This window comes from Lutra lutra, chromosome 8 (assembly GCF_902655055.1).
Source record: "Lutra lutra chromosome 8, mLutLut1.2, whole genome shotgun sequence".
NCBI classification, from domain to species: domain Eukaryota; kingdom Metazoa; phylum Chordata; class Mammalia; order Carnivora; family Mustelidae; genus Lutra; species Lutra lutra.
This window is the reverse complement of record NC_062285.1, coordinates 51,308,465-51,335,542: the sequence shown is the minus strand read 5'-3', so window position 1 is coordinate 51,335,542 and position 27,078 is coordinate 51,308,465. Positions and strand designations below refer to the sequence as shown.

The following is a 27,078-nucleotide window of genomic DNA, read 5'->3' as shown; positions in this document are numbered from 1 at the left end:
GTGCCTACTTGGGTGGCTGGAAGACAGGTTGTGATTTGCTGACCTCAATTCTACATGGCCTGCTGGTGTCTCCAAGGACATCAGTCTTTGTGAGCAGAGAAGTAAAGAAGTTCAGAGAGGAAACACTTCTAGGTCAGCACAAAGTTTATTAGCCACTTCTGCTCAGAAGGGCCTCTTTTGGAAGAGGACGATTCCTCCAACATACCAGCCAGAAAACAGCCATACGTACAGGGCCTCACTTTCATTCCATCTCAAGTTATACTAGAAAAAAAATAGCAATTATCCTGGGATTCCCTGGGAATGACTAACGTGTGAGATTGTCTGGAAGCCAATGGTAAACATTCAAGGTTCTAAGTTCAGGGAACGTGGTTTTTGCCCAGGTCCACACCCAAGGAATAGAAACTCTCCTTTCAGATAAGCAATATATTGTACAAAACAACGAATGGTTATCTTAACAGAGAAATATCTAAGACCCAGGGCTTCTCTTCCTCTGTAAAAATACCAAATTCTTTCTAATACTATAAAAAGTGATCCCTAAATTCCCAGCCACCCTACCATCCCTGGCCTTCAAGAGTGATTCGTCTCCTAAGCACTGAGGAAGTGGAGACTAGACAGAGTAAATTATTGTGCAAAGCTTCACAGAATATTAGATTGGCAGGATCATTTTAGGGGAAGGAATGGGTGTGGCCAGCTTGGGGGGCAGGGGAAGACACTGGTACACAGGGGACGTTTATCTCCTATTCTCTTATGCTGAGGGGAGCTTCGCATGGTGGGCTGAAGCAGGAAGCTCTCAGTCTCGGCAGAAAACAAAGGAATTTAGGCCTTGAATCAGGAGTGAGGGGGAGAAGGAAGGAAAAGGTTATTCTAGACATGAAAGAACCAGAAGACAGAAATGGAATCTATCACATGTCTCTGTTCCCTATGGATGGCCAATGCTAGTGGGCACCACCACGTTAGCCTTACCAACTATTCAAATGTTGACATCCTCCTTTACTGGAAAGAAGCCACTCCAAGCCCCCTCAACACTGCCTAACTGTGCTGGCCTACGCTCAGAACTCCTGTACCTCCCCAAACAGCAGCTGGCCTCAAAGATCCTAGTTTAGAGCCATGGCTAACATCTCTTCTGGTTCCTTGGTGCCCCTTCCTTACCCATAGTCTGCCTTTACTTCCCACGCCCAAAGCCAGAGTTAACCAGCTTGGAACAGGTTTTCCATCCTTGGAGAGCAACACTGTGATGTGGGGGGTAGAAGGGACAAAAGATACAGGAAGAACAGAGGAAATGTTGTTCCTAGTAGTCAGAAGGGATCAAGGGCCCATCCGTGTGGAAATGGCTGGGGTGAAAGACGTAAGCCTCGTCCACGGTGTTCTGTCCAGCAAACAGAGGGTCACCATTTGTCATGATTTCTTCAATCTTCATAGTGTTTCTGAAGACTAAGGTAGTCCAAAGAAAGAAATCAGGCCCTGATCTTAGGTAAGGAGTTCCCAACCCAGCAGGGAAAAATGAGGGAGGATGGCAGCAGAGGTCTGAGCAAGGCCCGAGGAGGCACTTAGGTCAGGGAAGGAGGGGGCATGTACATCTCCTAATAAAAGGAATCACAAAGAAATGAGCCTCCCTCCAAAGAGGAGCTTAGAGCTCAGCTTTTTCTATAATGGGTAAGGGAGGGCAGTCGGTAAACGGAATGTGTCCCCTCTTCCCGAGCTCTATCTCATCACTTACTTTCCATTTCGTCAGTGTTCAAGTGTCTCAAGTCATGGGGCAAATCTGGCTCTGGCACTGCCTGGGATACAGGGTCTAGAAGAGGCTCCAGCTTCAGCTCTGGTCCCATGTTTGGCTCTGGCATTCGTGGTACCACATCAAGTATGGGCTCCGGCAGGGGCTCGAGGGCTGGCCCCAGGTCCAGGCCTGCCTCTAGCAGTGGCCCTAACTCCAGGCCTGTCTCTTGCCCTAGCAATGGCACCAGGCCCGACTCCAGCTCAGATGACTCCACCTCTGGCTCCAGCTTAAGGTCTGGCAGTTGCTGCAGCTCATCAACCTGTCTGGATACCGCAACACAGACAAAGGTGCAGAGCTGGTTGTTTAGGGGAAGTGGGGAATGGCAGAGCGAGCAGAGACTATCTCTCTAAGCTAAGGAGGCAACAGAGCAGGGAGGGAGGTGGGCAGCGCCTGGGTGGCTCAGTCAGTTAAGCATCTGACTCTTGATTTCAGCTCAGGTCATGATCTCAGGATTGTGAGATCAAGCTCCAGGTCAGGCTCCATGCTCAGTGCGGCAGAATCTGCTTGAGATTCTCTCTCAACCTCTCCCTCTACCACCCCACCCCACCCCACTGCTCACCTGCTTTCTCTCTCTCAAATAAATATAAATACAATTTTTTTTTAAGATTGTATTTATTTATTTGACAGATGGAGATCACAAGTAGGCAGAGAAGCAGGCAGAGAGAGGGGAGGAAGCAGGGTCCCTGCTGAGCAGAGAGCCCGACACGGGGCTCGATCCCAGGATGCTGGGATCATGACCTGAGCCGAAGGCAGAGGCTTTAACCCAATGAGCCACCCAGGCGCCCCATAAATAAATACAATCTTAAAAAATAAAAATGAAGAAGAAGGAGGCAACAGAGCAGAGGGCTTAAGAGCACAGGCTTTGGAATCAGGCTTGCCAGAGTTTGGGCCCTGTCATTTATTGGATGGATGATCTTTAGCTTTCTAAGCCTCAGATATATCGTCAATAAAATGGGACCACCACCACCTAATAGAATATGAGAGGCACTAGGATGGTTAAACGCAGGACTTTGGAGATTCTCCTGTCGGCTTTGAAGACGCAAGCCGCCAGGAGTCCTACAGCTCCAAGAAAATTAATTCAGCCAACAATCACTTGAGCTTTGGAGAGAACCACAAGCCTCAGATGAGACCGAAGTCCTAACCGAAACTCTGGACTGCAGCCTCATGAGGCCCTGGGCAAAGAACTCAGCTAAGCCATGACCAGACTCTTGATCCATGGAAAATGTGAGATAATAAATGGGTGTTGTTGGGGTGCCTAGGTGGCTCAGTGGGTTAAGCCTCTGTCTTTGGCCCAGGTCATGATCTCAGGGTCCTGGGATGGAGCCCTACATCAGGCTCTCTGCTCAGCAGGGAGCCTGCTTTCCCCTCTCCCTCTGCCTGCCTCTCTGCCTACTTGTGATCTCTTTGTCAAATAAATAAATGAAATCTTTAAAGAAAAATAAATAAATGGGTGCTGTTTTAAGATGAAAAAAAAAAAAAAAAAAGCAGGACTTTGGAATCTGGCAGACCTGGATCATTTATTAGCTAGGTACCGGAATATTGCCACAGTAAACCTCACGTTCTTCGGCTACAGAGGTTCATACCCATAGCTACCTCATGGGCTTAGTATGGAGATTCGATAAATCAGAAACTAAACACAGACATTTAGTCCCATATCTGCCATATGATAAATTTTCCTTAAATGTGGCTGTTATCACCTACTTGGGTGGATTCTCAAAAGGATTCAACACAATGAAAAAAAAAAACCAACCCTGTTGTTAAAAAAGTATTTAGTACCATGCTTCAAGTAGCTGCCCAGGAACATCAGTGGTGATGGCGGGTATTAGCAGAGAAGGCCTGTAGAAACAACCTAAGGACGGCAGCAGAACACTAGAGGGGAAAGAGGATGGCAGAACCAGAAAAAAACCCTAGAGGCAGAACCAGAAAAAAACCCTAGAGGCTCAAGAGTATGGGTTAGTAGGAGAGAAGATCAGCGAGGTGAACTGGGCAGATCTGGGTCACTCCATCAGCCAACAAGGGTTAGGGAGGATGAGTAGAGAAACACATCTCTCACCTGTTAGAGACCACGATGAGCTTATGTTTCAGGTATTTCCTCCGTTCTTCAAGATTAACTGTGGGGCACATATGCAGGAGGACAGGGACGTCAGGGGGCTGGATGCACAGCCCAAGGACCCCTCACGCAAATGGTCCTGATAACCATATCTCCCCACTAACAAGCGGCATCCTGGGCACAAAGCCTTTCACTTCTCTGGCTATCCATTTTTCCACGTCTGGAGGAAAGGTGTTGGGTTTGTAGATGCCTGAGAACCCCTGCCACCTTCCAGGGACGTGTGTCAACGCTTCTCACCTTTCTCTTGGTAGTAGCGCCCGAAAGCCTCATCCCGGGGGATTCGGGGGTAGAGGAAGCGCAGTGGGTTCTCCGGGATGTTCTCCTCGGTGAGCAGCTGGTAGTGGCGAATGATTTTGGTCAGTGGGAGAGACTGCAGCACATCCTTGGTGAAAGGCTGCACGGAGTAGATGAGCACCCTGTCTGCAGAAGGGAAGTAGGAACAGGCAGGAATGAAAGAGGAGGTTGGGCCTGGGACGACCCCGCCCTGCCCATCCAACCCCAAGCCTGCTGAGAGATTGCGGACAGATCCAGGGAAGCCCAGGGCGGCTGAGGGGCAGAGCGGACCGGCTCTGGGGACCTCGAGGGCAAAGCTGCTGACCGTCATCCTGGTGTTCCACCCACGAGCAGGTAATGCCCCCTTCCGATGTTTCACTGAAGCGCAGTAAAAAGGTGCCGGACATGGTCTTCTTGAGCAGCTTGCGCTCCTGGCTCCGGCTCACAAAGCCCATGATGCGTCTGAAACACAGAAAGGCTGCCGTGAGGCCCACCCGCCTCCCTGCTCCCCCGCTCTCCCTGTCTGGGGAGAGAGGGCCAGGTTCTGGGGCCTTGTTCTTGGCCAAGTCACTTCATCTTACTGACAGTATTGGTATCCGCCTTCCATGGTGGGAGAAGGTACGAGGCTTCCGCGAAGTCACAGAGATGAAAAGCATCTTGTAAGAGGCAAAGTGCGGTACAAATGAGCAGGCAGTGTCATGCAAAGCGCGTGGGCTTGCAGTCAGACAGGCCTGGGTTTGAATCCCAACTATGCCCGTTAGGTGAGTTCTTGAACATCTCTGCGACCCCGCGTCGTTGCAAGTAGTACACGAGAGAACTCATAAAGAGTGCTCGGCAGGCTCCCGGGGCTCAGTGGACACTGGGCGTGCGCTGGCTGTGACTATTTTTGCACACCAGAGCGTGTGTGACCTTGCAATCTTGCACCAGTGTTTGCTCTCTCCCTTTCCACCACAGGAGGGCGCACAGGTCCGCTCTCAAGCCCAGAAAGCCAGAAAGGGAGTGGTGGGGAGAGGGAGGCTGAGGAGGCCTTACCCATCATTCCAGAGATCCTTCAGGTGGTCATGCACCAGCTCCAGAATTTTGTCTAACCACGTCCAGAATGGTAGCTTGCCAGGAGGGCTCTCCCGCTGCAGGAGGAATGGGAAAGCAGGAAGAGACGTGGAGGTGTCTGCAGTGAGCAGAACGTGTGAGGAAGGGAAGGACTAGGGTTTGCGAGGAGCCAGATCTGGCCACATGGGATGCAGGGAGTTACCTTAGTGAAGTCAGCCCAGGATAACAATGCGCCCTCCGTCCTACAGTTCTGCCCTGAGGGAAGACAGGCAGTTCAGATAATGGGAGGAGGCAAGGCCAGGGTCCCTGGAACAGAAAGGATGGAGGGCTGGGGAGACGACAGCGAGGGAAAGGCTGAGGGAAAAGGAGGTCTGTACCAAACAGCTTGTTTCTCAGCATGCTCAGCTGGTCTGGGTCAAGGCCTCGGCCAACGTAGGAGGAGAACTGCCAACTGAGAGCAGGACCCAGCAAGCTCCAAGGGGCCTTGGGGGGGCTGGAGAAGAACTGCTGATTCTGCAAGGGTGGGAAGAATGGCTCAGAAGAAGCGCCCTCACACCAGGCTTCCACACCCCTCCTGGCCATCCTTCACTGTTGGCCCCACCTCCTACCTGGGGGTTTGAGCTAAGCAGATTGAACCAAAGAACCGAGGCCCAGGCAATGGAGACTTGGTTCATGTTAGAAATAATCACCACAGGGAGGGTGTCCGTCTGAAGAGAAAACAGGAGTCAGTGGGGGGATGCAATGTTTCTAGCTTTGACAGGGGCAAAGGGGGAGAATTTCCCAAGGCTTCTATTTAACCCCTTCTTAATGCCTTCAGCCAAATCTGCTTCATTTCTCCCTGCCCTCCATTTTCACTCACTTTCAGCTCCTCCTGCAGACCCTGGTAGGTGTATTTGACGGTAATGCTTATAATGTGCAGTTCCTCTGTCACACCCAGCATTCCCTAGGATAGCCGAAGACACAACCGTCAGAGGGCCCTTTGGCAAGTTCCTCCCATCCCCCCATTCTCTCTGTCCAGGCCTCACCTTATTGCAGCCCTTTCCTGAACCACCTGAACGTTGCTCCACCAGAGTCTGTGAGTTGAGAGAAGGAGAGAAAAATGCCAGAGTGGGGATGTCCAAGGTCTCTGGAACCCCTGTTTTGCCTCAAGACTTCCCAAGGCCTGGGAACGTCCTTCAGCCTGTTCCACTGGACCAGACACTTAAGCTACTAGCCCTTCTTACCAGGTAGCGGAAGTCCCAAATTAAGCCCTGACTCTGCCCTTTCTCGGGGGTCAAAGTTTTCTGGTTTGAGGTTAGAATGTTGAACTTCCGGAAGCTATTTCGGGGGAAGAAGATATATGGAGAACAGAAGCAGAGTTACTCTAAAAACTCAGCAGGAAAAACAACAAATATTCCACCTCATGTCGGTTCTCCCTTCTCCCTTTGTCCATACCCCAACCAAATCAACCTCCTCCTTGCCTGCGCCCCCATGTGGTTGTGCAGGTCGTGCAGCGCCCAGATGTTTGCAGCATCCTTGTCAGACACCTACCTTTGTGATTGAGGAGGATTCCTGAAAAGAAATTAAAAAAAAAAAAAATCACTGGGAAGCAAAATCAGTGTAAAAGTTAGGAATTTAGTCTTTAGGATCAGACAGACCTGGGTTCAAACCCAGATCTGTGCTCACTAGCCACGCGGCCTTGCACAGGAGACACACTCTCTCCGGGCTTGTTTCTTCATTTGAATGGTGCACTGATAATACCTAACTCATGGGGTCCCTGTGACGAACAAGGACTTGACAAGCTGCAGGTTATATAGTGCTCAACAAAAGTGAGGAGTTCATTTCTGAGGTAGGCATGGACAGGGTAAGAACATAACCCCAGGGCCTTATGTGAAGAGTATGTGTCTCCTCTGCCCCAGCAGCCTATGCCCCAGCCTCCCTGTGGTCCCATGTGCCCCAACGGACCTGTCAATGGAGACTTCTGCAGTCAGTGACTCATTGCCTTCCTGGAGTCTCACCAGCAGCCTAGGAAAAAAGGAGGTGGATAGGGAAAAGCAGTCAGTCTCCATCTCCTGGAGAGATTGGATGTTTGAAGAAGATAAGGTAAGAGATTAAAAGACCTACGTGAGGGGAGGAAAAGAAGAAGAAGAAGGAGAAGGAGAAGGAGAAGAAGAAGAAGAAGGAGAAGAAGGAAAAGAGGAGGAGGAGGGGGAGGGGAAGGTGGTAGTGGTGGTGGTAGGTGGATTGAGGAGAAAAGAGAGAAGACAAGAGCAGAAAGATCTGTAAAGCCAGAAAGCAAACAGTAGTACCAGGGCTGGAAAAAGGAAGCAGGAATGAGTTGTAAAATGCCAACCTTGTTTGGACAGTGAACTTGGTCCCAGTCTTGAGGATGAGGGGTCGATGGGGAGTTTGGGGCATGCAGGGCTGGATTTCTACCACAAAGGCTCTGCAGAGAGAGATGGAGGAGAGAATAGAGCTCAGTCTCTGTAAGGATGGCTCCTCTTGCTCTTTCTGCCCTCCCAGGAGCTCCCGCCCTGGCCTCTAGACCTTCGGAGCAGGTGGTGTAGCAACTCCATGACCTGAGCCTCCCGCAGGTCCACCCCTCTGGTCAGAGGGTCATTTTGATAGCTAACCAGGCATCTCAATCCCTTCAGCTCCTTCAACAGTTGGCGCAGGTGAAACAACAGCTTGGCTCCAGCTGTGAACCTGGGTGATGGGATTCCAGAGAGGGAGAGAGAACTGATGAGTGTCCTGGTGCCCCCAGACAGGCTCCAGAAGCTCTCCTTTAACTAGACAGAGGAAGAAACTGACTGGGACAAAAAAAGAACCCAGGAAGCAAATGAAAGAAGATGCAACATGACTGATAATCCAAGAGATTAAAATCAAAGCCACTTTCACATATGAAACTGCTGAGAGATTTATTTCTATAATGAAGCTACTTTTCATATGATGCTTGATATGTACTATTACTCTAAGTACTTAATGTATTTAATCCTTATAACAACTCGATGAGGTGGCTACTATTATTAGTCATTTTACAGATAATTGAACTGTAGTAGAGAAAGGCTAAGTGACTTGCTCAAGGTCATAGAACTAGTATGGAATGAGTGGGTGATCCAGGCAGTCTGGCTGCATAATCCATACTTTTTAAAGTAGGCTCCACGCCCAAAGTGGGGCTCAAACTCACCACCCCAAGATCAAGAGTCACATGCCCTACCTACCAAGTCAGCCATAATACTTTAATTTCTGTACTTTACTATCTCTATAACAAAAGATAATAATAGGCAATGTGGTGACAGGAAGTCAATTATACGCTACATATGAGCAAATAGACTAGAATAGCAATTTGGAACTAACGTCTAAAAAGACTCAAAACACATGCACACCATTTGCAGTATTTCTTTTCTTTTTTTTTTTTGTAGGTTTGTGCCCAGCGTGGAGCCCAATACAGGGCTTGAACTCACAACCCTGAGATCAAGACCTGAACTGAGATCAAGAGTTGGACACTTAACCTACTGAGTCACCTAGGTGCCCCTGCAGTCTTCCATTTCTAAGCTGTATCCTAAGGAAATAATCAGACAGCAATTATTAATCATATAGGTTCAATTGCTTTTAAGTTTATTAATTTAAGTCATCTATATGCCCAATGTAGGGCCTGAACTCACAACCCCAAGATCGAGAGTCACACCCTCCAGAAACTGAGCCAGCCAGGTGCCCCAGGCTCAAATTTTTAACTTGCAAAAAATATCCAAAAATATTAAATTGTTAAAAAATCACAAGATAGTACATATATGATATGACTCCTATTTAAAATAAATATACAGGGGAACCTGGGTGGTTCAGTCAGTTAAGGACCTGCTTTCAGCTTGGGTCATGATCCTGGAGTCCTGGGATCGAGCTCCATGTTGGGCTCTATGCTCAGTGGGGAGTTGGCTTCTCACTCTCTCTCTCTGCCCCCCTGCCAAATAAATAAATAAATAAATAAAATACTGAAAAACAAAACAAGGGATGCCTGGGTGACTCGGTCGATTAAGCATCTGCCTTCAGCTCAGGTCATGATCCCCGGGTCCTGGGATCAAGTCCTGTATAAGGCTTCTTGCTCAGCAGGGAGCCTGCTTCTCCCCCTGCCTGCCACTCCCCCTGTTCCTGCTTGCTTGCTCTCTCTCTCTCTCTGACAAATAAATAAAATCTTTATTTTTATTTCTTTTTTTTTTTTAATTTATTTATCTGACAGACAGATCACAAGTAGGCAGAGAGGCAGGCAGAGAAAGAGAGAGGAGGAAGCAGGCTCTCTGCGGAGCAGAGAGCCTAATGTGGGGCTCGATCCCAGGACCCTGGGATCATGACCCAAGCTGAAGGCAGAGGCTTTAACCCACTGAGCCACCCAGGCGCCCCTATTTCTTTTTTTAAAAAAGATTTTATGGGGCACCTGGGTGGCTCAGTCATTAAGTGTCTGCCTCCGGTTCCGGTCATGATCCCCAGGGTCCTGGGATCGAGCCCTGTCTCCAGCTCTCTGCTCAGCAGGAGCCCTGGTTCTCCCTTCTCCACTTTCCCTGCTTGTGTTCCCTCTCTCGATGTATTCCCTCTCATTGTATCTCTCTCTGTCAAATACATAAATAAAATCTCTTAAAAATTTTAAATAAAAAAAAATAAAAAGGGATGCCTGGGTGGCTCAGTCAGTTAAGCCGCTGCCTTCAGCTTAGGTCATGATCCCAGGGTCCTGGGATCGAGTCCCGCATCGGGCTCCTTGCTCGGCAGGGAGCCTGCTTCTCTCTTTGCCTCTGCCTGCCACTCTGTCTACTTGTGCATGCGCTCTCTGACAAATAAATTTAAAAAAATTAAAAACAATAAAAAGATAAAAAAGATTTTATTTGGGGTATCTGGGTGGCTCAGTTGTTAAGCATCTGCCTTTAGCTCAGGTCATGATCCCAGGGGCCAGCAATGGAGCCCCACATCGGGCTCCCTGCTCAGCAGAGAGAGAGCTTGTTTCTCCCTCTCCCTCTGCTGCTTCCCCTGCTTGTGCTCTCTTTGTCTCTCTCTGTGTCAAATAAATAAAATCTTTAAAAATAATAATGAAAAGGGCACCTGGTGGCTCAGTGGGTTAAAGCCTCTGCCTTTGGCTCAGGTCATGATCCCAGGGTCCTGGGATGGAGCCCCGCATCAGGAATTTCTGCTCAGCAGGGGGCCTGCTTCCCCCTTCTCTCTCTTTCTGCCTACTTGTGATCTCTGCTTGTCAAATAACTAAATAAAATCTTTAAAAAATAATAATAATAAAAAATAAAAAAGATTTTATTTGACAGAAAGAGAACAAGCAGGGGGAGCAGCAGAGGGAAGAGAGAAGCAGGCTCTCCGCTGAGCAGGGAGCCCAATGCAGGGCTCGATCTCAGTACCCTGCGATCATGATCTGGACCAAAGGCAGATGCTTAAATAACTGAGCCACCCAGGTACCCCAATAAAATCTTAAAAAACAAAACAAAACAATGAACCAAAGGATCAATATAATAAAACCACCAAAAGAAAGGTGTATTTTTTAACCCAGGAATACCACTTTTGAGAATTTATATTACAGAAATAATTAGGGATATAAACAAAGATAAAGCTATGAGGATGTTTACTGCAGCACTGTTTAAAATAGCAAGAAATTGGGGTGCCCAGTTGGTTCAGTTGGAGCAGCACACAACTCTTGACCTCAGGGTTGTGAGTATGAGCCCCACACTGGGTGTAGAGATTGTTTAAATAAATAAATAAACTTAAAAAAAATCCTTCCTCAAAAAAAAAAAAAAATCCTTTTTCATCTTACAAAATGGTGGGTGAAAAAGATGAGAAGCCAGATCCTAAGGAAAAGAAACCTGGAGCCAAGAAGGCTGATGCTCGTAGCAGGATGAAGGAGGGTAACCTCAAGGCTGAAATGCCAAAGAAAGGGAAGCCCCATTGCAGCCCAAAACCCTGTCCTAGTCAGAGGAATTGGCACATAGTTCCCACTGGCTATGTATTCCAGAAAGGCCATGTACAACAGGAAGTATTCAGCAGCTAAATCCAGAGTTGAAAAGATAAGAAGGCTCCTGCTACTGTCACAAAACCAGTTGGTAGTGACAAGATTGGTGGTACTGGGGTGGTTAAACTTCCCCAAATGCCTAGGTATTATCCTGCTGGAGATGGGGCTTGAAAGATGTTGAGCCATGACAAAAAAACCTTTCAGGCAGCATGTGAGAAAACTGCAAGCTAGTGTCACCATTTTTTTCTTTTTTTACGATTTTATCATTTATTTGAGAGAGAGAGAGAAAGAGAGAGAGTATGAGTTGGGGGGAAGGGAGAGAGAGAGGAAGAAGGAGAAGCAGACTCCCTGTTGAGCAGGGAATCCCATTCAGGGCTTGATCCCAGGACCCTGAGATCATGATCTGAGAGGAAGGCAGACACTTAACCGACTGAGCCACCCAGGCGCCCCTCCAGGCGCCACTGTGATCATCCTCCCTGGGCTCCACAGAGGCAAGAGGGTGGTTTTCCTGAAGCATTAGAACAGTGTGCTTGCTACTTGTGACTGGACCTCTGGCCCTCAATCAAGTTCCTCTACGTAGAACACACTACAAATCCATCATTGCCACCTCCACCAAAATTGCTATCAGCAGTGTGAAAATTCCCAAGCATCTCACTGATGCTTACTTCAAGAAGTTGCATAAACCCAGACACCAGGAAGGTGAGATCTTCAACAGAAAAATGTGAGATTAGAGCAGTGCAAGGTTGACCAGAAAGCTGTGGAATTGCAAATTCTGCCAAAACTCAAAGCTGTCCTCTGCTCCAGGGCTACCTCTGTTCTGTGTTTTCTCCCATGAATGGAGTTTACCCTTACAAACTGGGTACATTTTTTTTTTTTTTTAACAAAGAATCTAAAAACTGACCCATTTCCAGAAAAAAAAAAAAAAGAAAGAAAGAAAGAAAAGGAAAGGAAAGGAAAGGGAAGGGAAGGAAAGAGAAGAGAGAGGGAGGGAGGGAGGGATGGAGAAAGAAAGAACGAAAGAAAGAGAGAGAGGGAGGGAGGGAGAGAAAGGGAGGGAGGAAAAAAGAAAAAAGGGAGGGAGGCAGAGGGAAGAAGGAAGAAAATGAGGGTAGGAAAGGAAGAAAAAGCCTGGAAAAAAAAACCCAAAATATTTGTTGAATATGTATAATGGAATATTACTCACTCATAAAAAGAATAAAGTCTTGCCATTTGCAATGACCTGGATGGAGCTAGTATGCATTATGCTAAGTGAATAAGTCAGTCAGAGAAAGACAAATACCGTACAATTTCATTCATATGTGGAATTTAAGAAACGAAACAGATGAACATAGTGAGGATAAAAAGAGGGATACCATTGAACTGACTCTTAAACCATAGAGAACAAACTGAAGGTTGCTGGAGGGGAGGTGGGCTTAAGGGGGGGCACTTGTGATGAGCACTGGTTATTGTATGTAAGTGAATACCTAAATTCTATTCCTGAAACTATGGTAACTAACCTGGAATTTAAAAAAATTTTTTGAAAAAAATTTAAAAATTAAAAAGAGCAAGATATCACTAGTAGGTCAGAGTTTACCATACCCTATACAAATGATGGCTATGTTTGCAATTGTAGTTTAAATAGTGATTCTTTATACTAAGCCCTATACATCTGTTTTCAATTTACCTGAACATTGTTGTGATTCATTCTTAATAGTTCACTTTTTATTTATTTATTTATTTATTTGATAGAGAGAGAACAAGCAGTGGGAGTGGCAGGCAAAGGGAGAGGGAAAAGCAGGCTCCCCACCAAGCAGGGAACCCAACCCAGGGCTCGATCCCAGGAACTTGGGATCATGATCTGAGCCGAAGGCAAACACTTAATTGACTGAGCCACCCAGACGCCCCAATAGTTTACTTTTTAAAATATTATTTAATTTTTTTAAAGTAAACTCTACCCCTAATATGGGGCTTAAACTCATGACCCCAAGATTAAGAGTTGCATATTCTACCAACTGAGCCAGCCAGGCACTGCCATTTTTAATAAGTAACAATGAATTTTCTCATTAGAAAATATTTAAAACAGTAGGTATTTTAAGTATATTGAAAGACATACTAGTTGTTTTTTCCCCATCACAAAAAAAATTAATATAAAAGAGCTTACTTAAAAAAAAATAGCAAGAATGGGGTACCTGGGTGGCTCAGTGGGTTAAAGCCTCTGCCTTCGGCTCAGGTCATGATCCCAGGGTCCTGGGATCGAGCCCCGAATTGGGCTCTCTGCTCAGCGGGGAGCCTGCTTCTCCCTCTCCCTCTGCCTGCCTCTTTGCCTACTTGTGATCTCTGTCAAATAAATAAATTAAAGAAAAATAGCAAGAAAGTAAAAAATCTAAATGTCCAAAAATAGGAGTTCATTAACTAAATTATGTTACCTCCATACTATGGGAGGACGGAACTATGATGCAACCATTAAAAATAAAATGGGTGTGGGGCACCTGGGTGGCTCAGTCAGTTAGGCATCTGACTCTTGATCTCAGCTCAGGTCTTGATCTCAGGGTCGTGAGTTCAAGCCCCACGTTGGGTTCCATGCTGGGCATGGAGTCTACTTAAGCAAACAAACAAACAGACCCAAAAACATGGGTAAGAGGTGCCTGGCTGGCTCAGTCAGTAGGGCATGCCACTCTTGATCTCAGGGTAGTAGGTCTGAGTCCCACATTGGGTGTAGAGTTTACTTAAAAAATAAATAAAATCTTAGAAAAAAAGAAACATCAGCCTGTTTTATTTAAAAAAATAAATAACACAGGTAAATACTGCAATACACTGCTACATTAAAAAGCAAAAACCACAGTTCTCAAAACAGTACAAAAATACGATTCAATTTTTGTATAATGTTACAGTAGCTACATCTGGGCAGTAAGATAGGTAATGGTCTTTCTTTTTTTCCGATATTATAGTTACTACAGTTAAAAAAAAAAAAAAAAAGTAGTGGAACACCTGGGTAGCTCAGCTGGTTAAGCAGCTGGCTTGTGATCTTGGCTCTGATCATGATCTCACAGTCCTGGGATCAAGCCTTGTATCAGGCTCTGCACTCAGTGGGGAATCTGCTTAAGGATTCTCTCTCTCCCTCTGTCCCTCTCTCCTACCCCGCCCTGCTTTCTCTCTCTTCTAACATAGATAAATACATCTTTAAAAAAAGGTAAAAAACCTATCTCTTAGGTGATTAAAAAGGAAGGAAAAACCAGCTTATGGCTTAAACCATTCCTTTCACCAAAGCAAAGACTAGGCTCTGGGTTCTCTGCGTGGTGAGAATGAAGAGAGGTTCACTGTGGTCAGATAAAGGGAGCTGGGATCATTTTGGGGAGCAGAGAGTAAGGACAGCAATATCTCCTGCCTAGATAGATCATTCATTACATGAACAAGAAAATTCATTACAATTCATGGTTTATAATTTACAAAGCACAGCGGCGTGGTTGGGACAAGGGCTGGGCAGGCCTCTCACCAGTTCTCCAGCTGTTCCAACCCTTCATCCGAAGGGGCTCCGATGCAGGCTTTCTGCTGTTGGACTTTCCATTCCTCCAACTTGGGCAGCAGTAGCTCCACAAGGGTCGTTAACTGGCCTAGCAATGCTTTGATGGCATCCAGCACTTCCTAAGAAAGACATAAAGTAAGTAGTGAGCACTTCTCACCATCACCCTCCACCACCCAACTGGGGAGGAAGAGACAAAGAAGCCAAGGCTAAGAGGCCAGGCCTCCCACATCCCTCATTTTCCCCATTCTCTGTTGCCCACTCCCTCTGTCTGCCTCCCACCTTTCTCCTTTTGTCCAGTTCATTGAGAGTCTCCTGCAGAAGCTGCTGCTGTCTCGTCTGATGGGGATCTAAAGAGAGTGTCTTCACTGGATGACAGGAGCAGGAGTGAGACAAATGCTCAGACCTAGGGCTCCTTCCCCTCTCCATCCTGACCAGGACCTCAGGCAGATTTGGGGGCAGAGAGCAGGGGGCATTTTCAAGGGAGAAGAAGGGGACCCAAGCAAAGCAGAGGCACCTCTGGGCCCTCGGGCAGACTCCGAATGGTCATGCCGGAACCAAAAGCCCACTCGATCTGCTGAGGCAGTTTGCCATGCGTCTCCCCTAGCTCCCACCAGCTGGCCCTCAGCCACACCTCCAGCCTAACCTCCAGAGCACCAGCTGACCCTTGTAGCTCTGCCTGGCAGTGGGGCTGCACCCAGTGAGGTTGGTGTAGTAGCCAGAGAAGATTACTGCTTCCTGGGGCTCTTCACTTCTCCCCTCTTCCACCCCTGGCCTCCCAGCAGGCACTGGTGTTTCGACCACCCCTCAGTGTGCTTGTTTCCTACCTTGGGCCTGGATCTTATATCGGAAGCAGAAGACATCCTGCTGGTCTTTCAGGTGGCAGATGGATTTCTTCAGTGTCTGGAGATGAGATAAGACCCAGAGGAGGCTGCTTTTGTGAGAGGTGGCAGGCTGAGCCCTACTGACCCTAACTCTTCCCACATCTACCCACCTCCATCATAGCCTTTAATTCCAGGATCCGGGATTCAATCTCATGCTGCTGGCTCTCTACGGGTGCTTCAAGGACTGGCTCTCCTTGCTCCTGAAATAAGAGACTCTTGAGCACATTTTAATTCTGATCTTTCATCCCTAAAATCCAGCCTGCACTTATATATATCATGGAATGTGGGGGAGGATCTTGTTCTGAGACAAACTTCTGAGTCCTTTCCACAGTCATTCTCTACTCCAGGAGCTTTCAATATCACTACAAATTGTTCTTACCAACTGAGCCCTCTGAGCCTGGATCAGAATTCTTTTTTCTTCCAGAAGGAGATTAAAGATCATCTCAGCCAACTGGGTAGGGCCCTGGGGAAGACCCTGCAGTAGAAAGATAAACAATTGGCTGAACTCAACTGTCTTCAATGATCTAGCCCTCCAGACCTGCCCCACCACTGATCCCAGTACGTCCCCCTCCTCCAGGGTCCCTAGCCCTCCCCCTCTTCACCACTGGTACCCTAAAACCTAACCTCTTCCCAACAGGGTCATCTAGACTCTGCCTTTCTCTCTGCCAGTGATTCCCCCCAAGTCCAGACCTTGTCCTCCCTTTGCCCGGATCTGCCCCTATCCTTTCACATCTCCAGGTCCTGTTCCATACCCTAAACCATACTCCTCTATACTCAGTTCCCTTTCTATTCAGCTTTTTGGCTCTTCCTGGCTCCTCTAAGTACCTGAATGTCCCGAGAGAATTTTCGCAAGTTGTGCTGTAGTAATAGGAGCTCAGGGTCCTGACTGCAGCGGCCACACTCATTGTTCAGTTGGTCCAAGAAGTCGAAGAACAGCACGGTAGCCTTGGAATCATCATTGCCCAGTGCAGCCTCCTGCCTGGGGATCAGAAATGACAAGGATTAGTGTCACTGCAGGGTTGCTACCGTCTTTCAAGGTCTTCTAACCCCATCCTGCTTTTGGCGTCTCCAGGATCTTGGGCGCTCAGAAGAACACTGTCTTCATCCTACCCACATCCAGCTTCTTGAGGCACTCACCAGTTCTGGTCTTCAATCCAGACAGCTAAGTACTGTCGAATGTCCACGGGCAGGAGGCTATCTGAGTACAGCTGGTGCAGCTGATCCTGAAATGGGTTGTTGAGATTCTGCAACATCTCCCACTGCGCCATTTGGGGTCTGAGTCTGAAGGATGCAGGTTCCAACCGAAAATTTTGCTAGACTAAATCAGTCACAGTCTCATGACTGCTTATCACTAAAATAAAGATTTTTAATTACACAGTAAGAAAAGAATGCACACACACACACATACAATTAAAGCTACATTGACCCCACTCCTAATCTTGGTCCCTTCCCCTCTTGTCTTCACACGTAACCAGTATTATCAGTTTGGTTCACCTTCTTCCAGAGAGTACTATTTAAGAGCTCTAGTATGGGGGCCTCTTTGTTTTAATGATAATTTTCAAACACACACCAAGAAGAGTGAATAGGACAGGAACCATCCATGTATCCATCATTCAGCTTCACTAAACAATATTTACACCATCTTTATTTCATCTATCACCCTCAATGAGTTTATTTTAGATTTTTTTTGCTTGTGTTTGTATTCACTTACATCGTAGATCATAAATATTTATTTCAGCATGACCCCTGCTGGCCCCAAAACTTTATCAAGGGCTGAAACCTCTTTAGGGATAGGTATAACTTATAATCTGCTCTCCATACAGGAAGGAGGAACTCCATTCCAGATATTTAAATACTGCCCAAGGGGTCACTTAATCCCTAAGACTGTGATACTTTTAAGACCTCTATTGACCTCTGATTCTTCTTGTAGATTATCAACTTTGTGAAAGACCCAGAGATTTCTTCCCTCCACCCCCCCCCCCCAATCAGGGTGGAGTCAGGCAAAGAAAGCAGAGCTGTTTGTTTTTTCACAGTGAAATTTCACTCAAAACTGGTTCTTGTGTCACCAAATAGGCTGGGCTAAGAATCTTTCTTCCTCTCTTTCCCCACCCCTGCCATCTGTCTGTTTAGGAAATCAAAACTTACTCTTGCTGCAGCCTGAACCTAACAGAAAAGGGTATTTACATACATCTGTGGTCTAAAAAAGGTCACATGATCTTATTACAAATGAAAGAAAAATCTCTGCGGTGGGAGAGATTCTCTTCCACCAGTATGAATAATCATGAGATGCTTTTTAACGTCTTTGAAGTAGAAACACGGGGAGGAAAGGACTGGTCAGGAGTTCCTATTTTTCCTTTTAAACCTTTTACTAGTGATTAGCTTTTTAAACTATGCACCTGTACTGCTTTAAAACAAACAAATAAAAAACAAAAACAAAAAAATGGAGAGGCCCCACTTCTCCAGGAACGAATCTCAGCTATTATTAAAAGAGCAAGGTGGCAAGTTAACCCTGAGGTTTAAATATGAAAAAACAAAACAACAAAAACCCATGGTCTTCCCAAAATAGATCGCAAACACGAGGGTTAAAGGCTGTAACACTTAAGTTTTTTTCCAGCATCTCCCACTCTCTTAGGCATATATTTTGTGCTCAAACAGCTTTTGGAGAAAGAATTGCATTTTGTATGTGACCTCAGGCAAATCGTTTCACCTCTCTGTACCTTACACTTCTTTTTATTTATTTATTTATTTATTTGACAGATCGCAAGTAGGCAGAGAAGCAGGCAGAGAGAGAGGAGGAAGCAGGCTCTCCGCGGAGGAGAGAGCCCGATGCGGGACTCGATTCCAGGACCCTGGGATCATGACCTGAGCCGAAGGCAGAGCCTTAACCCACTGAGCCACCCAGGCACCACTGTACCTTACACTTCTTAAAATAACAATGAAGGAAGTGAAATCGTATCTACCTTCAGACATCGTGTTTTGTTTTTATTTTGGGGGGGGGGGGGTGAGAATCAAAATTAAGACAGACCGGAAGGTAAAGGCATTGGCTAAGGGTATTGGAGGCTGCCAGGGAGTTTGGGAAGATGGGTGTTAGGGCTGGAGAGCTGGGCTGGATGGGGAGATTCGGTTATGCAGCAGGAGACAGTTACTTCAACCTGGAGACGAAGTTTTACCACTACCGGGCGTACGCCCGGGGCCTGCTGCGTTTCCCACGCAGGAACACACGCCTGCACCCGACCCCGCGCGCCCCCTCTGGGCCCGTACCTGATAAGGGTCTCAATCCAGTCTCTCCCTAGCGGCTCAGGGCAAGGCTTCCGGCCGCAAGAGCTCCAGCGCCCGGGCTCGCGCTCCGCCCTCGGCTTCGTCCCGCCCCTCGGGTCCGCCCCCTTGTAGCTGACTCTGGAGCGGAAGGCAGAACCCGGGAGCCAGCCATTCGCTGCCTGGCAACCGTGACGCTAGCTGCCATTCAGCCAAACTTTCCTAAGTTCATTGGCGCAGCCACAAGTCCTCCCCCCCGCGGGGCGGGACAGGAGGCGCCGCAACCACACTTCCATCTCGAACGATTGGTGGGCTAGCTCAACTACGCCCCACCCCGTGCCCACGGAGGGAGGAGTCCAATTAATGGAATAGCCTGGAACTGAAACAGCTGATTTCCGAGAACCCTGGCTACTGGAACGAAACCGAGAGTTGCACGGGACCCTGCAGGCTCTGAGAGCGCCATGAGAGGTGGGACCGGAATTTCGACACTTTGGGATAGGAAGGGACGAGCTGTAGTCATATTTTTTTTTTTTTTAAGATTTTATTTATTTGTCAGAGAGAGAGGAGAGCGAGCGAGCACAGGCAGACAGAATGGCAGGCAGAGGCAGAGGGAGAAGCAGGCTCCCCGCCAAGCAAGGAGCCCGATGTGGGACTCGATCCCAGGACGCTGGGATCATGACCTGAGCCGAAGGCAGCCGCTTAACCAACTGAGCCACCCAGGCGTCCCTGTAGTCATATTTATTGATAGTACCTTGCTAAGAACTTGAGGTTCATTGTTTCGTTTTTAATTACCACAAACCCATACAGGTGAAAATGATAATCACAGACATTTTTGAAAATTGAGCTTGGAGAAAAGTTGTTATTGGTCAGTGATTACTGAGGTTCTTGCAAGGGGAGCCTGGATTCAAATCTAAATCCTCGGACTCCAACCCCAAACTTAAAAATTCCTGCATTTTACAGCATTGCCTTCCTCCTTGATAACAAGCCAGAGATTTGGATTTTGAACATGTACACAATACAGCTTGTCAAAATATTAGATTTATTTATTCTGTGATCACCAGCTTTTATATCCCAAGACTGCCATTCCCAGGATCTAAGTCATAGCCATTAAATAAGTCCTGTACTAGTCAGGCAGCTGAACTAAGACCAAAGGGCTGGGTGGTTGTTTCTTTTTTTTCTTTTTTTTCTTTTTTCAAAGATTTTATTTATTTATTTGACAGAGAGAGATCACAAGTAGGCAGAGAGGCAGGCAGAGAGAGAGGAGGAGGCAGGCTTCCTGCTGAGCAGAGAGCCGGATGTGGGGCTCGATCCCAGGACCCTGGGATCACGACCTGAGCCGAAGGCAGAGGCTTCAACCCACTGAGCCACCCAGGCCCCCCCCACCATGGTTGTTTCTTCCAGGTCACTCACACCTAAGGCGCCCCCGCAAGACCTCCCTGCTGATTGCTGGTAGAGCCGTGTTTGCCTCTTTCACTTAGAAATACTGGATCAACTGTTCAATCCCAACCTTCACTGCAGGTTTAAGTGCAGCGCTGATTAGTAGTCCTGTGGGTCCTCCGGACAATCCAGCCATAGTCATCAGAAGGTCATAACCCATATCTATGACCCCATCTTGGCCTCGTTCCTTGGCTTTGTCTGGACAATTCTGAGCAGCATAATACAAAGCTGTGCCGAGATTGTAGAAGGTTCCCACTTGTGGCAACAATCGGACTATATTGTACACACCTTGCTCCTGCTTCTGCTCACAGTTATTGATACGGGGGGAGCGTCGGGCCCTTGGTGGGCCTGGTCGCTCCCTGGCCAAAAGCTGTAGAGCAGAGAATAGGGCATCCCCTGAAACCGCCCTCACGGTGCTTCTGCTTTTCTGGAGTTCTTGAAGATGGTGGATGAGTTTCTGTGTTGCTTTTACACCCCCCTGGCGGTACAGCTGAAGTTGCAGTGTCCAGACATCAGCCTGGCAACCAGCTTTCTCCAGGGCGATCACCAGTGGCACAGCTACCAGGAACTTGGGTAGAGGAGGCATGTGAGTAAAGCCAGGCAGGGACTTTGGGAGCAGAGTCTGGCAGGACAAGGGGTCTGAGGAAGGTGGCCAGGATCTCAAGGATGAGGGAATATTTGTCTGGTTTCCATATGAAATAACATCCACAGGGTACAGCAGGAGGTAGCAAAGAAGCAACTCAACTTGTATTGTGATGAATCTGAGGCCAAACATGTCTGAAAGAGTATGCTGGAGAGGGGAGAAACCAGAAACACACAAACCGTTTCCCTAAGGGCTGTGGTCTGAAAGGAGCCCATGACACAGGGCACACCTCATCCATCATCTCCAAAGTTCTGTTATTTTTAGGCAAAGCCCCAAGAATCAAGAAACGCAGCCCAATTGTTCCCACTTGGCCTTCCCCATTTTCAAGTCACCAGAGACTTCCTCTGCTTTATTTCCACCCATTTATACGGGGCGCTAAATTACCACAAAGTTCAGACAAGAACTGAGACTGTCGGGGCGCCTGGGTGGCTCAGTGGGTTAAGCCGCTGCCTTCAGCTCAGGTCATGATCCCAGGTCCTGGGATCGAGCCCCGCATCGGGCTCTCTGCTCAGCAGGGAGCCTGCTTCCTCCCCTCTCTCTCTCTGCCTACTTGTGATCTCTCTCTCTCTGTCAAATAAATAAAATATTTAAAAAAAAAAAAAAGAAAAAAAAGAACTGAGACTGTCTTGATAGGTTTGGTTACTCCTCGATCCAGTTCTGCCCACTTCTCTGCCCCATGAATAAAGGAGATATTTGCTTTCCCCATAATCAGTAAGAGATGCAATCTCTGCAAATATTTGTCCATTTGTATTGGCTGCTCAAACCTTGTCCCCTTGTCCCACATTGACCTCAACACCTAAGATCCTGTTCTTTGGCATTTCCTATACATCCCTGTCACTTTTCCACTCTAGCTCACAATATGAGCTGGGAGACCCAGAGTCAGGAGAGATTAGATATCTATGATGTGCTCTTCTTGTATTTCTTTTCAGTTTAAGAATTAAATTAGTGAGGGGCGCCTGGGTGGCTCAGTGGGTTGAGCCGCTGCCTTCGGCTCAGGTCATGATCTCAGGGTCCTGGGATCGAGTCCCGCATCGGGCTCTCTGCTCAGCGGGGAGCCTGCTTCCCTTCCTCTCTCTCTGCCTGCCTCTCTGCCTACTTGTGATCTCTGTCTGTCAAATAAATAAATAAAAAATCTTTAAAAAAAAAAAAAAGAATTAAATTAGTGAGCTACAGCATCTAGTTGGAGATTTAGTACAGGGTGGATGAATGAGAAAAAGGTTAAATTACCTCTCATGCATAGTATATATTACATGCACAGTATATGATGACTGAAAGGAAAGAAAAGAGCAAAATGGAATAAGAACTAGGGGCTGGGAACTACTAAATGGAGAGGGTCAAGAATAATCCCAGTCACATGTATGATTTAGCTCCGGCATGAAATAAAGTACATCTGTTGAGTGGTTGTCTACCTTTCTTTTTTCTTTTTTCAAAATATTTTGGGGGGGCACCTGGGTGGCTCAGTCGGTTAAGTGTCTGCCTTCACCTCAGGTCATGATCTCAGGGTCCTGGGATCGAGCACCATGTCAGGGCTTCCTGCCCGGTGGGAAGCCTGCTTCTCCCTCTCTCTCTGCCTACTGCTCCCTCTTCTTGGGCTCTCTCTCTATGTCAAATAAATAAATAAAATATTTAAAATATTATTTAAAAATAAATAAATAAAAATATTTTGGGGGCACCTGGGTGGCTCAATTGTTGGGCAACTGCCTTTGGCTCAGGTCATGATCCTGGAGTTCTGGGATCAAGTCCTGCATCAGGTTCCCTGCTCAGTGGGTAGTCTGCTTCTCCCTCTGATCCTCTCCCCTCTCATGCTCTCTCTCTCTCAAGTAAATAAATAAAGTCTTTAAAAAATATTTTTAAATTTATCGTCAGAGAGAGAGAGAAAGCACAAGCAGGGGGAGCAGCAGGCTGTCCGCTGAGCAGGGAGTCAGACGTGGGGCTGGATCCCAGGACTCTGAGCCAAAGGCAGACACTTAACTGACTGAGCCACTCAGGAGCCCCTGGTCTTCTACATTTCTAACTACCTCATCTATCCCATCATTGAATAGCCCCAAGAAAAGAGACTTATTGCCGGGGTGGCACCGAGTATCCGAAGTAAACGTAGACAAATTCCTGAATGAATTTCTCCATAAAGCCCTCCCAAATAACTGTGGAACGTTTGATAAATTATATTGTCATCATCTGTAGACACCGAGAGTTTCTTAACTTGGAGAACCTTGGAGGTTTCTTTAGCTTTTTGCCTAATTCTTCCTCATACTCCCATTACTGCTTCCTGCAGCTCTAGGGGGGTACTGACAGCAACATTTTTGAACTGTGTCACCAGTAACGTGGCAGATAGCTGGTAGACCTACCATGCGGGGGGGGGGGGGGGGTATTTGCCACCAGCAAGACATTCCTCAGGCAAAATAGCTGAGTGTTAGGTTCTCCAAGCTTCCCTGCAGTTCCCCCCAGATTCCTCAGTGACCTGAGTACTGTCAGTGTTTTCCTTCTCATTGTGCTCTCCTCTCATGGAGGAGAGTTTCAGTGATGGCCTTTCCTCCCATCCTAACAAGCTTAAGCTGCAGAATGTGGGCCTCAGTCGGGCAGCCAGCCTCCTCCAGGGCCACCCGCAGAGCTAAGTTGGATAGGCACTCGGGCAGATGGGCTAAGGAGGAGCCGGTGTGCAAGAGATCCATGCAGGTCTTGGGATCTGGCTGGAGAGTGTGTTCAGAGGATGGCCAATTTTTGTCAAAAATGGCTGGAAGATCAGGGCTCCTTTCTGGGCATTTCTTGGAAAGACAGCCAACAGCAAAACACAGCAAAGGGGCACCTGGCTGGCCCAGTTGGTGGAGCATGAGACTGTTGATCTCGGGGTTGTAAGTTTGAGCCCTATGTTGGATGTAGAGATTAATTAAAAACAAAATCTTAAAATAAAAAAAGACACAGCAAAGGAGCAGCACAGCCTGGATCATGGTGGGTCAGGAGGAATAGCCCACAGGAAACAGGAGAGAAGTAGCGGTCGAGGTGAGAAGTGGGGAAAGGCTTGGGACAAAGAAACACCAAGACTAGTCAGAGCTAAGAAGTGGCTTTTCCCTTGGGAACTTCAGTTAACACCTGGACATAGCTTTACCCCCACCCTTGCAAGCTGTGGGCAGTCCTCACCTGCTCCAGAAGGAAACAAGCCAGAGGAACAAGACGATAAGATGATCCAAACACGTCCTTTCCTCGGTGCTTCTCTAATCTGAATGCTAACCTTCTCTACACCGCAGTCAAAAAAAGTTGGCCCTTCTGAAAACAGTGAAGGACATATGCTTACAAATATTTATCCACCTCTTCCTGGCTCAGGCTTTTCCCCCTCACCTTTGCCCCATGCTGACAAAGGGCCATTGCTCTTTGTGGCTACTGCTTTTCCTGCCTCCTATCCCTGTCACCCTAAGGGTTTCTCTAGACCTAAACCTAGATCAGGAAAAATGCCTCAGTCTCTTCTGGAGAAGCAGGGAGGCAAAAGGCAGGGATGCCCAATGATTTCTGGGCAGGAGACCCCAAAATGGATTTCAATGAACTTACCAGGTAAAAAAATGAGAAAATAGAACCTACTGGCAAGTCAGATCAAATCAGAGCAACTTTTGTTTTTATCTCATTATCCCAGCACAATACCCTAATTAAACACATGCATTACCCTGATAGTACCTCTTTCTGATCTTGTATTACTGTAGGAATTGATCTTCATTTCTCATTTCTAAGGGTCTAGATGAGAAACTGTAGTCTGGAAAATAGGGAACAATGGCATAAGGTGCCTCCTAAAAACTGGTACAAAAATCCCATCATTTTGCCATACTGATTCCTCGCTGGTAATATCATCTAACTCTGGCAGACAGCCAAATACATTAGGCTAATGAACAAATCCCAGGTCCCTTCTCCTATCTTACTCCTCTCAGTCCCAGGAGGGGCCCTAAGTAGCAAAAAGAAATCAGGGGGCGGAAAAAGTTTTCTAGAACAAGAGGAGTAAGTCTTCAGAAAGCTACGGGACACAATCCTACAACTGGGAGAAGGATGAACTGGATCTAGAGGCATGTAACCCAGCTGCTTGAAATTCCTGGAGTCCAAATCCATGGAGCGTCTCAAGGCTCTGCTGCTTCTCAACAGTTCAGGGAAGTTTGGGGATCCTGTCAGATTCTCCCATTTCTTTTCTTTTTTAAAAGATTTTATTTATTTATTTGACAGACAGAGATCACAAGTAGGCAAAGAGGCAGGCAGAGAGAGGGGGAAGCAGGCTCTCTGATGAGCAGAGAGCCCAGTTCAGGGCTTGATCCCAGGACCTGGAGATCATGACCTGAGCTGAAGGCAGAGCCACCCAGGCGCCCGATTCTCCCATTTCTGACTGGAGTTCGCCATCCATAACAGGGCCCATCTTCACATCCAGTTTGTCAGTCAGCATTACCATCCCCCTCAACGTGAAAGTGGCTTCTGGTTGAAATTCCTCCAATTTCCAACTCTAGTGTCTTGGGAGTGACCCTAGAGAAAAGAATGTGTAAATATGGCAGGGGGAGGAAAAGTGGTGATGAGTTCATCTCCAGGACCAAGGAGCAAAATGACAGAAGGAGGAGGCCAAAAGCAGATCTCCCCCCAGTCGAGCTCCCTAACTTTGGTCCTGTCCTTGTCTTCCACCTGTTCCTCATTAATTCCCATCAGTTGTCAGCTGAATTTTTTTGGTTGTTGTTTCAATTAGTATTTTTTTAAAAGATTTTATTTATTTATTTGACAGAATGAGAGAGAGAGAGAGAGATCACAAGTAGGCAGAGAGGCAGGCGGGGGTGGGAGCAGGCTCCTCACTGAGCAGAGCCCGACATGAGGCTCGATCCGAGGACCCCGAGATCATGACCTGAGCCGAAGGCAGAGGCTCAACCCACTGAGCCACCAAGGCACCCCAAGTGGAGTATTTTTGAAAATATTTATCTATTTATTATTATTTTTTAAAGATTTTATTTGAGGAGGGGAGAACAAGCAGCGGGAGCAGCAGGCAGAGGGAGAAGTAGGCTCCCCACTGAGCAAGGAGCCTGAAGTGGGACTCGATCCCAGGATCCTGGGGTCACGACCTGAGCCAAAAGCAGACACTTAACTGACTGAGCCAGTAGATTTTATGTATTTATTTGAGAGAGAGAGCATGATCAGGGGAGAGAGGCAGAGGCAGAGGGGATAGCAGACTCCACGCTCAGGAGGGAGCACAATGCGGGGCTGGATCCCAGGACCCCGCCCGGGACTGTGACCTGAGCAGAAGGCAGATGCTTAACAACTGAGCCATCCTGGTGCCCCAGGTTATTTATTTGAGAGAGATATAGCGGGAAAGAGCACAAGCAGGGAGAAGAGAGAAAAGCAGACACCCCAATGAGCAGGGAGCCCCATGTGGGGTTTGATCCCAGGATCCTGAGATCATGACTTGAGCTGAAGGCAGAAGCTTAAATTACTGAGCCACCCAGGCGCCCCACAGCACATCTATTTATAACATGGTGTATTGAGTATTTTAAGCTCACTGTTGAGACTTACTGCTCAGAAAAAAAGATTCCTTTCAAAATATGACTGCTCATCGACAATGCACCTGGTCACCCAAGAGCTCTGATGGAGATGCCCAATGAGGTTAATATTTTCACACCTGCTAACACAACGTACACTCTGCAGCCCATGGATCAAGGGGTCATTTGGGCTTTCAAGTCTTATTATTTGAGAAATACAGTTTATAAGGCTCCCATAGATAGTGATTCCTCTGGTGGATCTGCACCAAGTAAACTGAAAATCTTTTGGAATGCAATCACCATGCGAGATGCCATCAAGAACATTCATGGGACGGCTGGGTGGCTCAGTAGGCTAAGCAACTGCTCTCACCTCAGGTCACAGTCCCGGGGTCCTGGGATTGAGTCCTGCATCAGGCTCCCTGCTCAGTGGGGAGTCAGCTTCTTCCTCTCCCTCTACTGCTCCCCCTGCTTGTGCTCTCTCACTATGTCAAATAAATAAAATCTTAAAATAAAAATAATTAAAAAAAAAAAAGAACATTCGTGAGTCAGGGCACCTGAGTAGCTCAGTCGGTTGAGCCTCCGACTCGATTTTGACTCAGGTGATGATCTCAGGGTTGTGACACTCCAGCCCCACGTGGAGCCCTGCGTCAGGCTCCAGGCTCCACATGGAATCTGCTTTTTTCTCCCTCTGCTATT

At 47.3% G+C, this 27,078-nt stretch overlaps 2 protein-coding genes across 4 annotated transcripts; both read right to left on the bottom strand.

The window, feature by feature from the left end:
• Positions 1-129: 129 nt before the first annotated feature.
• Positions 130-18,972, bottom strand: STAT2 (signal transducer and activator of transcription 2). Of its 3 annotated transcripts, none has more exons than XM_047741242.1 (24): positions 18,826-18,972; positions 16,702-16,915; positions 16,390-16,543; positions 15,944-16,039; positions 15,675-15,764; positions 15,508-15,583; positions 14,963-15,048; positions 14,654-14,802; positions 7,734-7,892; positions 7,540-7,632; positions 7,152-7,211; positions 6,738-6,758; positions 6,431-6,524; positions 6,233-6,280; positions 6,067-6,150; positions 5,816-5,914; positions 5,585-5,720; positions 5,410-5,462; positions 5,190-5,284; positions 4,483-4,619; positions 4,122-4,304; positions 3,828-3,885; positions 1,718-2,037; positions 130-1,431 (listed from the first exon to the last, which is right to left on the bottom strand). In XM_047741242.1, the coding sequence occupies exons 2-24, from the start codon at positions 16,830-16,832 to the stop codon at positions 1,289-1,291; spliced, it is 2,565 nt and encodes an 854-aa protein (XP_047597198.1). In that variant the 5' UTR covers positions 16,833-16,915; positions 18,826-18,972; the 3' UTR covers positions 130-1,288. The 3 variants fall into 3 exon arrangements, with proteins under 3 accessions (XP_047597198.1, XP_047597200.1, XP_047597199.1); XM_047741244.1 differs by having other exon boundaries at positions 14,963-15,030; XM_047741243.1 differs by having other exon boundaries at positions 16,702-16,845; positions 18,826-18,922.
• Positions 18,973-20,216: 1,244 nt separating this feature from the next.
• On the bottom strand, positions 20,217-24,204 carry APOF (apolipoprotein F). Its single transcript, XM_047742390.1, has 2 exons — positions 24,035-24,204; positions 20,217-21,046 (listed from the first exon to the last, which is right to left on the bottom strand). Exon 2 carries the CDS (start codon positions 21,029-21,031, stop codon positions 20,294-20,296), a length of 738 nt encoding a protein of 245 aa, XP_047598346.1. The 5' UTR covers positions 21,032-21,046; positions 24,035-24,204; the 3' UTR covers positions 20,217-20,293.
• Positions 24,205-27,078: the final 2,874 nt, after the last annotated feature.